The sequence below is a fragment of the Lemur catta genome, chromosome 12, assembly GCF_020740605.2.
Source record: "Lemur catta isolate mLemCat1 chromosome 12, mLemCat1.pri, whole genome shotgun sequence".
NCBI lineage: Eukaryota > Metazoa > Chordata > Mammalia > Primates > Lemuridae > Lemur > Lemur catta.
The window spans coordinates 29,203,612-29,216,971 of NC_059139.1; the positions used below are offsets into that span (position 1 = coordinate 29,203,612).

General features: G+C 34.0%; 1 protein-coding gene across 1 annotated transcript in view; it reads right to left on the reverse strand.

The window, feature by feature from the left end:
- HCN1 (hyperpolarization activated cyclic nucleotide gated potassium channel 1) overlaps window positions 1-13,360 on the reverse strand; it is a 334,529-nt gene that overhangs the window by 86,861 nt on the left and 234,308 nt on the right. Inside the window, exon 4 of the mRNA XM_045566041.1 lies at window positions 12,511-12,729. Coding sequence (XP_045421997.1) covers window positions 12,511-12,729 — 219 coding nt within the window. The remainder of the gene's footprint in view (window positions 1-12,510; window positions 12,730-13,360) is intronic.

Genomic DNA, 13,360 nt, shown 5'->3' on the forward strand with positions numbered 1-13,360 from the left:
GCCAAGAAGCCAGGAAGAATGAGTCATCCAATCAGGGAACAGTGTTCCAATAAGGAAAACTTCCAGGAAATTAAGGCTTTTACCATTTTACCCCTTAAAGACACTACAACATATTTCAGTATAATCAAATCTTTTGTAAATTTTCTGTAAATCTATTGTAAATTTTCTTGATATTTTACACAGTGTTTACCACCTTTATAAGGTACATTTCAGGGTTATTAAAATTCCTGTTTGTTTTTAAATACTTTAAAAATCTAGTGAAAATTTTTGAGGAATTAAATGGTAAATGCAATTAAAAATGAAAAGTAAGTTTGAGTGAACTGGCAAACAAAATTCCATAATTACATTCTATTTGAGTGCCACATGCCTGTTTGGGAATGGTCACATTCTTGGCTAGGCACAGCTATTCTGTGATTCAGAGCCTCTTTTCTTACAGCATGTGTGATGCAATCTTCTCAAGTCTCTAGGACCATGTCAGCTCTAAAATCCTCCTGCCAGATGCTACCAAAACAGAAGAAACTCTCATTGTATTAAAAAAAAAAAACATTTTATAAGCTGATCAAAATTTAGTGGTGGTGGACAGATGAAGATGGAGCCCTTCAACCAGAGCCTGATCTAAACCATTGAAAACTACCTGGCATAGTCCTACTTTGCATTTGCCACAGTGGTGCTGACTTTTTAGTTGATGAATCCTGTACTTATCATTTTTCTGTTCCTCCTCTGGCTTTTAGTTTCTTTTTTCTGTTTCTCCTCATTCCTCTCTGCACATCTATCTATGGCAGCTCCATATCTCCTTCCACCATGTTGCTTTTCCACAAAGTTCGGGGTGGAGCTTAGTATAGGGAGTCATTATTACCAGCAATCTGAACTCCAAAGATGCAAAATATTTCTGTAAACAACTAAAAAAAGATTCAGCATTCTCAAGATCAGCCTATCACTTAAAATGAAATAAAATTTCATCTCACATTAAAATGGAATTCATTATTTTATGATCTCATTGGAGGAAAAACTTGAAACAGTTTATTTCAATCATTTAATAGAAATCTTGAATCCTGTCTAAATATCACTTAATAAAACTCTAATACTTAAATTTAATATCATTTTGTATTAAATATGCCAATTGTAAGTACTTTAATGCAGACTTTTCCCCAATTGCTTGAGTAACATTCAAAAATTTGGTTGTATCCTACAAAACTAAGTTTCACATATGAAGGAGAAATAAAGACTTTTCAAGATAAGCAAACACTGAGGGAATTTGCTAAGACCAGACCTGCCCTGCAGGAAATACTCAGAACTGCATTATACCCAGCTCAGCACAATAGACAGACACCCGACACCCACCAGAGTAAAACTACCCCAAAGGTAAAGCTCAGAGCTCATATAAAACAAAAGCACAAGAGGTAAAAAAAGAAAAAAACAAAACAAAACAATAAGGTACTACTGAACAGAATGAACAGAACAACATCCCACACATTAATTCTATCAATCAACATGAATGGTCTGAATGCCCCACTCAAGAGGCGCAGGCTGGCTGAATGGATGAAAAAATAGAGCCCAAATATTTGCTGTCTCTAGGAAACACATCTAATCCACAAGGAATCATATAGACTCAAGGTGAAGGGATATCCCATGCAATATTCCATCAAATGGAAACCAAAAGAAAACAGGTGTAGCCATTCTCATATTAGATAAAATTAACTTTAAATCAACAATAGTAAAGAAAGACAAAGATGGTCATTATATAATGGCAAAGGGAGCAAGTTAACAAGAAGACATAACAATCTTAAATGTTTATGCACCTAACACAAGAGCACCCAGATTCATAAAGCAAACCATACTAGATCTAAGCAAAGGGATAAACTTCAGCATTATAATTTATGGAGACTTCAACACCCCACTGAGAGAACTAGACAGATATATATATATATATATATATACACATATATATATATATATAAAGAAACACTGGAATTAAATAAATAAATAAATAAACACTGGACTTAAAAAGGACTTTAGAACAATTGGGCCTAACAGACATTTGCAGAACATTTTACCCAAACACTACTGAATATACATTCTTCTCATCAGCACATGGAGCATTCTCTAAGATTGATCATATCTCAGACCACAAAACATGTCTCAAAAAATTTAAAAAAAATAGAGATCATACCATGTATCTTCTCAGACCACAGTGGAATAAAACTAGAAATCAAGTCCAAGAGAAACACCCAATTCTACATAAAGTCATGAAAGTTAAACAAATCATGAATGTTTATTGGGTCAATAATGAAATTAAGATGGAAATGAAAAGATCCCTCAAACTGAATGACAAAGGGGACACAAGTTACCAAAATCTATGGGATTCAGCAAAAGTAGTCCTAAGGGGAAAATTCAAACCCTTAAATGCCTATATCAAAAAGACAGAAATATCACAAATTAACTATGTAATAAAATGTCCCAAGGAACTAGAAAAGGAAGAGCAGACCAAACTCAGAACCAGGGAAAGAAAAGAAATAACTAAAGTCAGAGTGGAACTAAATGAAATGGAAAATAAACAAACAAAGGCTCAATGAAAAAAAAAAGTTGGCTCTTTGAAAAGATCAAGAAAATTGATAGATCACTTGGTAGATTAAACAGGAATAGAAGAGAAAGGAGCCAAATAAGCTCAATCAGAAATGATAAAGGAGATATTACAACTGACATCATAGAAATACAAAATATCATCCATGAATACTATGAAAATCTCTACACACATAAACTCAGAAACATAGAGGAAATGTGCAAATTCCTGGAAACACACAATCTCCCAGGACTCAATCAGGAAAAAATAGAACTCTTGAACAGACCAATAACAAGCAATGAGATTGAAGCTGTAATAAAAAATCTTTCAACAACAACAACAACAAAGTCCTGGACCAGATGGATTCACAGCCATATTTCACCAGGCCTACAAAGAAGAGCTGGTACCCATATTTCAGAAATTATTCCATAACATTGAGGTGGAGGGAATCCTCCCCAACTCATTCTATGAAGCCAGTATCACCTTAATACCAAAGCCAGGAAAGGACACAACAAAAAAGAAAACTACAGACCAATATCCCTTACAAATATAGATGCAAAAATCCTCAATAAAATACTAGCAAACTGAATTCAACAGCATATCAAAAAAATATTCCACCATGACCAAATGGGCTTCATCCCAGGGATGAAAGGATTCTTCAACACATGTAAATCAATAAATGTTATTTACCACATAAACAGAAGAAAAAACAAAGACCATATAAGCATTAATTTTAATAATAACTTAATGAAATAGGAGGATAGGAAGAAATTTTTTTAAATGAATATAGTATTCTAAGATAATTTTACTTGAAAAGCTTAAGCAATAAATGTGGAATATAATCATTTTTTATATTATCTGAACATGTTTGTACCCTTTAAGTAAAATATTGGTATAGTCAGGATAAAATGTTAAAAATATTTTGTCTCAAAGTGGTTTAAACTTGTTTCATTTGTGTATCTAAAATTTTTAATTTGTATTTTAAATTCATGCTATTTATATTTATTTCAAAATTCATGAGTTATTATCTAATTTCATATGTTCTTCATAGAAAAAATTATGACTTCAGAAAGTAAATTATAGTACCATTTATGACACATATAGTGTAATTTTGTTTTATAAAAATTGCCTTACCTTGACAGTGACAGAGAAAATCCATGTTAGTGATTCAGAATAAATTATCAGATCAAAAATGAAAATACAGGGAAAATAAAATTATTGGTACATAATTTTTTTATTAGTATATACTGGATTTTTTAATAACAGTGATATCTTTGTTAGTAAAGAGAATGCATTCCCCTAATGTTTTATTTTTAAGGCACTTCATTACTCCTGGTAGAGAAGACACAGTGGATAAGAGCATTCTAGATAATGCATTCCAAGTTTACTAACAGGTGGCTTAATGGAAGCTCTAAGTTCTGCTCTACATTTTATTTCCCTACCAACTGTTGTTCTGCATACCTCCACATTCTCTATCATCTATATTCTTAGAGTCAGGCCATATTCTGTGGTCCCTCCTTATCCAAGGGGTATACGTTCCAAGACCTCCCAGGGGATGTGTAAAACTGTAGATGGTATTGGACCCTATATATCCTCTGTTTTTTCCCATATATACATACCTATGATAAAGTTTATTTTGTAAATTAGGCACAGTAAGAGATTAACAATGATAACTAATTAATAATAAAGTGGAATAATTATAGCAATATATTATAATAAAAGTTATGTGAATATTTATTTATGTAATTTTCCAGTTAGTATTTTCAGACTGTAATTGACCTCAGGTAACTGAAATATTGGAAAGTGAAACCTTGGATAAGGGGAGGACTACTGTAATTCAAAGTCTCAGTGATTCTCCATTGCTTACCAAACTAAACACAAATGACTTTAGGTCTTATATCTACTTTCTCAAGTACTCCATGTCCTATTCAAAGTATATCAATTTCCTAGGAAATACCAATCATTTTCCTGCTTCCTCATCTTTGTTCTTGTATCTGTGGCAGAGATCACTAGTTACCCACCTAAATCTGTTTTCTGCTTCTTATCATTCCACCATTCAAAACTATTCTTAGGTGAACCATAACCCAGGATTATTTTATACTTTCCACAGCAAGGTATCTTTTGCTTCATTCAATTAGGTGATTTAATATTCCCCACACATTTTCATCTCTGAACCTTTGCACACTTTCTTCTTGTCTGTTGGGAATACTCTAAAAATTAGGGCTCTTTTCTGGGACATTTCTTCCATGATAACTATCTCTGCCTGATGATTTCCTCTGCGTTCTTCAAGGCCCATTTCTAATACATCCCAGTGATCTGGCTAAATAAATGCAAGTTGCATGCAGGGTGAGTCTTGTGCACCATGGGTTTTTATAGTGACTCCCTGGCCACCACTTTCTTTTCTGTGAGAGTGATTAACAGAGTGTTTATATCTTATAATATATAAGGGATGCAAATACAATAAAAGAAAAAAAATTGAAAGAGAACTTTGGGGAGTAAATTCAAATAAAAATTCAAACATTTCTTGTAAATCAAATCCATAGATCAATTAATATAAGAAAATAGAAAATGCAATTCTACTTCAGAGGCATTACAAGAAACTGTCACATGTGGTATAATTGATAAAGGTAAACTGCTAAAAACTAAATGAAGGTTTAGTGAGGACAAATCTTTTGCACTTTGCACAGTTCAGAAACTGTGGATCCTACACTGCGTATGTGGGGCACTTCAGCCTGTAACACAGAATATTGGTAGAGAAATTATCACTGACGTAAACGGGATTCCATATCCCTCAGTGGGATATACCAACATATAAAGATTTAAAAATCAGTGGTATACCAGTACCATGCTGTTTTGGTTACTATAGTCCTGTAGTAAAGCTTGAAGTCTGGTAGACTGATGCCTCTGAATTTGTTCTTTTTGCTTAAGATTGCTTTGGCTATATGAGGTCTTCTTTGGTTCCATAAGAAACACAGAATTATTTTTCTAGATTTCAGAGATATAGACCTTTGGAACAGGACTGAGAATCCAGATATAAAACCATCCTCATACTGTTATCTAACCTTCAACAAAGCAGACAAAAATATACATTGAGGAAAAGAATCTCTATTCAATAAATGGTGCAGGGAAAACTGGATAACCACATGCAGAAGATTGAAACTGGATCCCCACCTCTCAACTCTCATAAAATCAACTCATGATGGATAACAGTCTTAAACCTAAGGTGTGAAACTTTAAGAATTCTAAAAGAAAATGTTGGGAAAACTCTTATAGACATTGGCCTAGGCAAAGAATTTATGAAGAAGACCCCCAAAGCAATCACAGCAGCAACAAAAATAAATAAATGGGACCTGATCAAATTAAAAAGCTTCTGCACAGCCAAGGAAACTATCATTAGAGCAAATAGCCTACAGAATGGGAGAAAATATTTGCTTTCTACACATCCAATAAAGGGCTGATAACAAGAATCTATATAGAACTCAAAAAAATCAATAAGAAAAAATCAAACAACCCCATCAATAAATGGGCAAAGGACATGAACAGAAACTTTTCAAAAGAAGACAGAATAACGGCCAGCAAACATATAAAAAAATGCTCAACATCATTAATAATTAGGGAAATGCAAAGCAAAAACATAATGAGATATCACCTAACTCCAGTGAGAATGGCCTTTATCAAAAAGTCCCAAAACAACAAATGCTGACATGGATGTGGAGAGATTGGAACACTCTTACACTGTTGGTGGGACTGCAAATTAGTACAACCCCTGTGGAAAATAATTTAGAGATATCTCAAAGAGCCAATCTATAGAAATACTATTTAATCCAGCAATCCCACTACTAGGCATCTACTCAAAGGAAAAAAAGACATTCTATAATAAAGACATCTGCACTCAAATGTTTATGGCAGCACAAGTCACAATTGTGAAGATCTGGAAACAACCCAAGTGCCCATCAATACATGAGGAGATTAATAAAATGTGGTATATATATACCATCGAATACTATTCAACTACAAAAAACAATGGTGAACTAGTACCTCATATTATCCTGGATAGAGCTTGAGCCCATCCTTCAAAGTATCACAAGAATGGAAAAACAAGCAACACATGTACTCACCATCAAATTGGTACTAAGTGATCAACAGTAAGGTGCTTACATTGTATTAATATTCATTGGGTGCTGGTCAGGTGGGAATAGTCTTGGGGGGGTGGTAAACTCAGAACTAATGGATGTGTAGCGCAATGTATGGGGGAAGGGAACACTGGTAGCCCTAGTTTGGGCGAGACAAAGGCATTATATGTAACCAAAATGTTTGTACCCCATAATATTCTGAAATAAAAAAAATAAAAATCAGTGGTATAAGTGATTTACAACTGGCAAAATTCTATTTCCCTTCAGTTGCATTAACAATCTCAAACTCCCTCCCTTTACTTAGCTAATCTTTATAACAGCATTTAGTTAATTTAAAAATTATTTTTCCCATATGAGAATGGAAAGAAAGAATCATTATTCTACTAAGAGCCTGATTTGTTAACAGCTTAAGTGACTACATTGAATCAACCCAAAGGTTATTGCACTTCTATTTTCCTGCAAAAGAATCTCATGGATTCCCAGTCCTACGATCTCTCTGTCCTGAGAACATTTGGCAGTAATACCAATTTAACATACCAGAGTACTTTAAATTCAGTTCCCAGGAAGCAACAGTATATGGTGCAGCCCAATATATAATTTTCTGACTAAGGAATCATGTGGGAGTTGTATTCCTGGCATTCTCATTTGTAAAGGAACAAAGAAAGCATTTATGAATTATAAAGGCAACCCAGTGAAACATTTTGTTTAAAGCACATGGATTTCAGAGCTACCACTTCCCCTAAGAATGATCCAAATGGAAATTAGAGTAACAAAACAATTTTTCATTTAAGCACTCCATTGATATGATTTTCCAAGGTCAAGATCATTATAACTTCAAAGTCACTCTTCTGTTCTGAAGACAAATATTACCGTATGCTACAAAATCCTAAACCAAATGAAGCAACTCAACTGATTAAGTTTCCAGGTGTAATGAAGAGGGGCTATAAGAAAGAATGTAACTGTTCATTTTGTTTTCTTTTTAAACTAAATGATAGTATTATTTATAAATAATCATAGGAATTATTCTAAACTGTTCTTTGCTATTTAAATAGCCATCCTACACCTGTCTTGGATTTATGCAGCTGGTTTCCTGGTTTTAGGAAGCCATTCAGTGTCTAAAGGTATTTGGAATTGATAATTCCTTTACATAATTAAGGTGATATTTTGGTCATATTCAAATTCCATCTAAAAATCTTAGATGTACAATAAGTATACCAACATGAGTTGAAAAATCTCTTACTCTAAATTCATAGTGTGTATTATGCTAAAATTCTTGCCCATTGCAGAGGGAAAATTGCACACAGAAAGAGCTGTAAGTATAATTATTTGACAGGAAAGAGAGAGTGACAAGGCTAGAAATAACAGTAGGCTCACCACGAGTGACCAAATATATGAAGTAAGATGCAATAATGAAAAGAATCAAGGTGATTAAAAGCAGTTTCATTTCATGAAGGCTAGATGAACTGCAGGTATATCTAGAAAAGAGAGTGACCACCCAATGTCAGTTAAAAAGAAAAGAATGGTCACTGTGGGGAGCTTGTCTAGATAGGTATTTCCCAATGATTTCTTCATTTGAACATTAGTAATTTAAAATACATGCAGGTTTGGCATGGAGGGTGATGTACACATTTACATCAAAAATACTTCAATAACATTCTTCCAATCAACGTTTCTAAACTTATTTGACCAGGCCATAGTTTTTATATATGCACAATATTTACTGACATTACCTGTAGAAGAGGCTTTGAGATGAGATGAGATAAAGAAGGGCTTAAAAGGATGCTAGATGGGGACTGACTCTGCCTCATGTTCACTGAGCTGCTAATCTGAGAGACAGTAGAACATCATTTTCATAAGGGTCTGTATTCCATGAAAGTTTACAATTATAAATGGTGATCCAAGGCTCATGATTCATGGAGGCCTCTATCTCATCAATGCTATATAGAGATGAGAGAGTAGAGTGAGAATTTTCCTGATTGGATTAATAAACAAATTCCTTCTGAGAGAGCAGTTTCTCTGCTGTGAGTTTTTTCCCAATCCCTTTTGGGATAGGAGCATGGGAAGGCTACCTTTTAACACTAGACCTGTAAGGAACACTTCAAGAAATCTACTCTGAAATCTTAGAAATAAGATCACATAGTTGAGAGACACAGGTCCAGGGTATGAATCACAACTGAGAACACGTATACAGTCTGTGGACATTGGGGTCTGACTCTTGCCAAAGGAGGCTAATTATAGGCTCCTCACTGGTTTGGTGGAGGAAGGAGGAGAAAAAGTCTAAGAGAAAGATGCATGAGTGCTGCTCTGTGGACGGGATCTGAGCCATCCAGGACAGACAGCATTGCCTCTTGTATCCTGTCCCAAAATGCCTCCTGGTGGACCAAAGAACCCTCAGCAGGAAATGGCTAAATGAACTGCGAAGGAGGATTCAACAGGGTTTGTCTAAAGAGCTCAAAGGATATCACAAGGGAAGTGCCAGGTTTAATCATCTGCAGACCCACCCAGGGACACTAGCATAGCATTTCTACTAGGTACACTAAAAGTGCCTCTTCCCTTCTCTTTGCCTTCTCCTTCTATCTTCTATCTGATGAGAAGATAAACAGCAGCTCCTAATAAGCTTATGATAGGAAAACGAAGAGAGGCCGTGGGCTAAGTCCACCTTTGTCACTCCTGGCTTCCAGCCCCCAAAGCCCTCGGTGGAGTTGGGGAAGAATTTAATTTGCCCATAAAAGATGAATCTCAATAGATTAAATTAAAAAGACAACTGCAGAAAAAAGTAAAATTGTTTGTGTGGTTATTTCCAAGTTGAGCTTGTTTGGTATAACAGTTATGGAAACTGCTATGCAGCTTCTTGGTAATCTAGAACAGAGTATCAGGAGAGGCCCATTTTTAAAACCACCTTTCTTATGTTCTTATACCATAAAGTCTGAGGCTTTATCTGAGAGAAGGGGGAAATTTAGCTGTCTGAAATGTACTAGTATATAAAACATAATAACCCATAAAATCAGTAGCTTAAATTGTGATTCAAATCAAAGTTTAATCTGTAATGTGACAGTATAAAAATCATCACAGGTTTTCTGGCCGAGAGAGAAAATAATAATAATGACAACAATGATAATAATGATGAAAATGCTATAGCCCTGTCAGATTGTTAGCTTTGGTATATCACGTAATTAAAGATCACATAATCAGTGAACTTTATGTTACTGCTTGGGATGATAGAACTACTGACAATTGGAAGGTAAAGGTTGCACAGATGTTCCCCAGAAAGGAAGAATTAAACGACTCTGAAATTTCAAAGTAAAACAATGGGCTGGATGACTTGGAACAGACTAGATTTGATCAGTATGTTTACTTGAGTATTATGAGTCACAGAGAGACAGTGAGTATTATATCTAAGAGTGAATTCTGGAGCCAGATTAGGTGGGTTGAATACCAGTGCACTCTGAATATCTACTATAAAAGCTATTGGTAAGAACTTGTTTTCTTTACATAAAAAATATGTTGTTACTGGGTACATGGAAGTGAAAATAATATTAATTTTAAAGGCATCTGTGGTAGATGGTTCCAATACACCTAAAGACAAATATTAATTCCAAGAATAATTAAGTGGTTCCTCAAAAAGTTAAACATAGAATTATTATATGATTTAGTAATTTGTCTCCTAGGTGTACACTCAAAAGAATTGAAAACAAGTACTCAAATACTTGTAAACAAATGTTAATAGTAATATTAATACTATTTATAATAGCCAAAGTTAGAAACAACTCAAATGTCCATCAACTGATGAATGGATAAACACAACATGTTATATCCATATAATGGATTGAATTCTACACTTGAAAATAGTTAATGGTGAATTTTATATTCTTAGAATTTTATCTAAATAAAAGAATAACTAGGCAAGACAAAAACCCCAAAGTGGCCAAATCACAAAACAATCTGCAAATCAATCATACACTATGAAGAGCTATAAGATTAAATTGAAAATTAAACATATATGGTTCAGAAACATACAATTTTAAAAATAACATAATATCTTTAAGACATGTCCTGAATTACAGTGACTTGAAAAATGAATACAGTATTCTAGAATCAAATTCCTTTACAGAATTTGGTTTGGTGACTTAAAAATATATATTCTTTTAATAAGCTATTGCTGATTAAATCATTCCAAATGTCAGAAAATAACAAAGGGTTATCCCAGTGTTCTTGCTCTCTATCATGCTCTTGTAAGATCAAGAATTCAATTAGTTGAATTATGGCAAACATCATAACATCTTCACATATAAATATCTATGATTCCATAGTTGAATGAACTGGATTCCCAAGTTAAACTTGGCTGTTGCAGCAAATCTAAAAACATAAAAGTTGTGGATCTATTTAATATGCAATACACTGCTAATCAATGCAATCTTGGAAACTGAGGATCTGTTTGTTTCTTTTTTTAACAAAATGCAGCAATGATGGAAACAAAAAGGTGGTGTGAAAGGAGTATTTTTTATTAAAAGCAACATCAACTGAAATCGAAAAAAAAAAAAAAAGAGTGTAAGAGGAACATCAGATATACCATCATGTAGTTTTATCATGAATCTCCATAAAATTAGCCCCCATTCCTTTGAGTATATAATTTTCAGTTAAACTCACCAGTCTCTTCTCCTTTATATGCTTTGTTCTTTCGAATTTAATTGGAGGCTTTATTTAAAAATGAACCTCAAAGAAACTCTGGTGGTTTATATTTTCATTACTTCAGTAATAAAATACCAACTTGCTCACTGTAATAGTTGTTGGCAGTGTAATTACATTCAAGGGAAAGAAAGTATCTAGGTTTCCTTTCTTCTATCGTGTGATCATAGCATTTAAAAATTTCTGTAAATAAAGCAACAACTCAAACAAACTTTGACTGTTTGAAAATAATTGTGAGTCTAAGCTGTTATCACTCACCAGAAGTATTCTAGAACCATTTTAACCGTTACTTTCAGAAATGCTCTTTGGCAAGGTGCATGCTGCAGACTGTCATGATCAACACAGCCCCCACGTTATACATCATTCCTTCAGTTATGAAGCATTCTTACTTATCTGTCAGAAAGTTACTGATGCGTGGTCACGAGTATCAGTACTGTCCAATTACCCTATGTTTAGCCCCAAACAAAGTAATTCAGCATATGAAAAAAAAAGTCCAAAGAATAAATCATCACATATACTTTTTCTCATTCTTTTTGAGAACAGTTTAGAGCAGCAATCATTTTAATTAGCACATTGAGCATAAAAATACACATTAGCAGCTGTTAATATGAAGTTTTAAGACTGGAGGGTGTGATAACTTATCTAGATATAAGGGCAACATATGTTCAGCTAAACATACAGATTGTAATATAAATTATGATGAAAGCATGAGGAGAGGCACAGAAGGTCATAAGCAATGGCTGCCTGTACCCACTTAATCAGCTAACAGTTTCCTGACATAAACTAAAGAAGTGTTTATATTATTTTAATTGTTGAAATATGATAGAAAATGAGCCATGATAACGACTTATACCAGCAGTAAACATTTGAAAACATAACTATGTTGTCTGTGGGTATGAAGTCACATTTATTTTTTTAATTTATCATTCAAGAGAGAAATGAAAAACAAATAAAAGCTATGAGGATCATCTTTAAGAAACCTCAAAATATCAGAGGAGATTGTGCTTTTTTTGCTTTAAGCATTTTATCTCATTGTATTATTGATAGAGGAAGAGAGTTTGGTTTGCTTGAACACAGTTAATTCAATTTACTAACTAGCTGGTTGAAGATGTTAGAGATAGAACAAATTACCTTCTCTTGATATTGCCGCCTTGAAGAATCCAAAGACTGGATCAAAGCTGTGGCGTGGCCGACAAACATGGCATAGCAGGTGGCCCCGACAATCATGCTCAGCATGGTAATCCAGAGGTCAGACATGCTGACGGGGGCTTGGGCTCCATACCCAATGCACAGCATGTGACTCATAGCTTTGAAGAGTGCGTATGAATACTGCTTTCCCCAAGAATCATTCTGGAATATCAGAGAAAAAGATAATTGACTGAGCCATTAGAGTAGCAGAATGAAAAGTGAATACAACCTGTATACAGAAGCATTATCGTACAGCAAGCACAGGAAAAAGTGCTTTTAATGAAGCATTTACAAATGTACTTCTTACTAATCTCTAATAAAATGATATATTTCAAATCTTGCCTACCATGATGAAATAGAAATACCTGCAACTCCTAGTTAGTTTTAAGTTTGCTGTTTTTAAAATTAAAACTCTTTTGGGGACAATAGTATATCACATAACAGTGCCAAGAATGAATACTGATAAGTTCATTTTAAAGTTTCTAGGCAATCTGGTCAAATAGTAGCATATTCACAAGCTGAGAACTACAGCAGATAGATAATGTGGCATATGGGCCAAAATATAGTAATATTTTATCTATATTTTATTAAAATTTGAAGAGTTTCTTTTGATAAATTTGTATCTTAGTCCTCTAACTCAAGACTTACATAATTTATGATAACCAGTGCAAAACGAAAATGTGGGGCCACTAGTCCAAAATGCAGGAAAAAAGTACTGTTAAAGATGATTGTCTTAATGCTAGCTTGTCTGAGAAAGATTTATTTCTCCTTCATTTATGAAACTTAGTTTTTC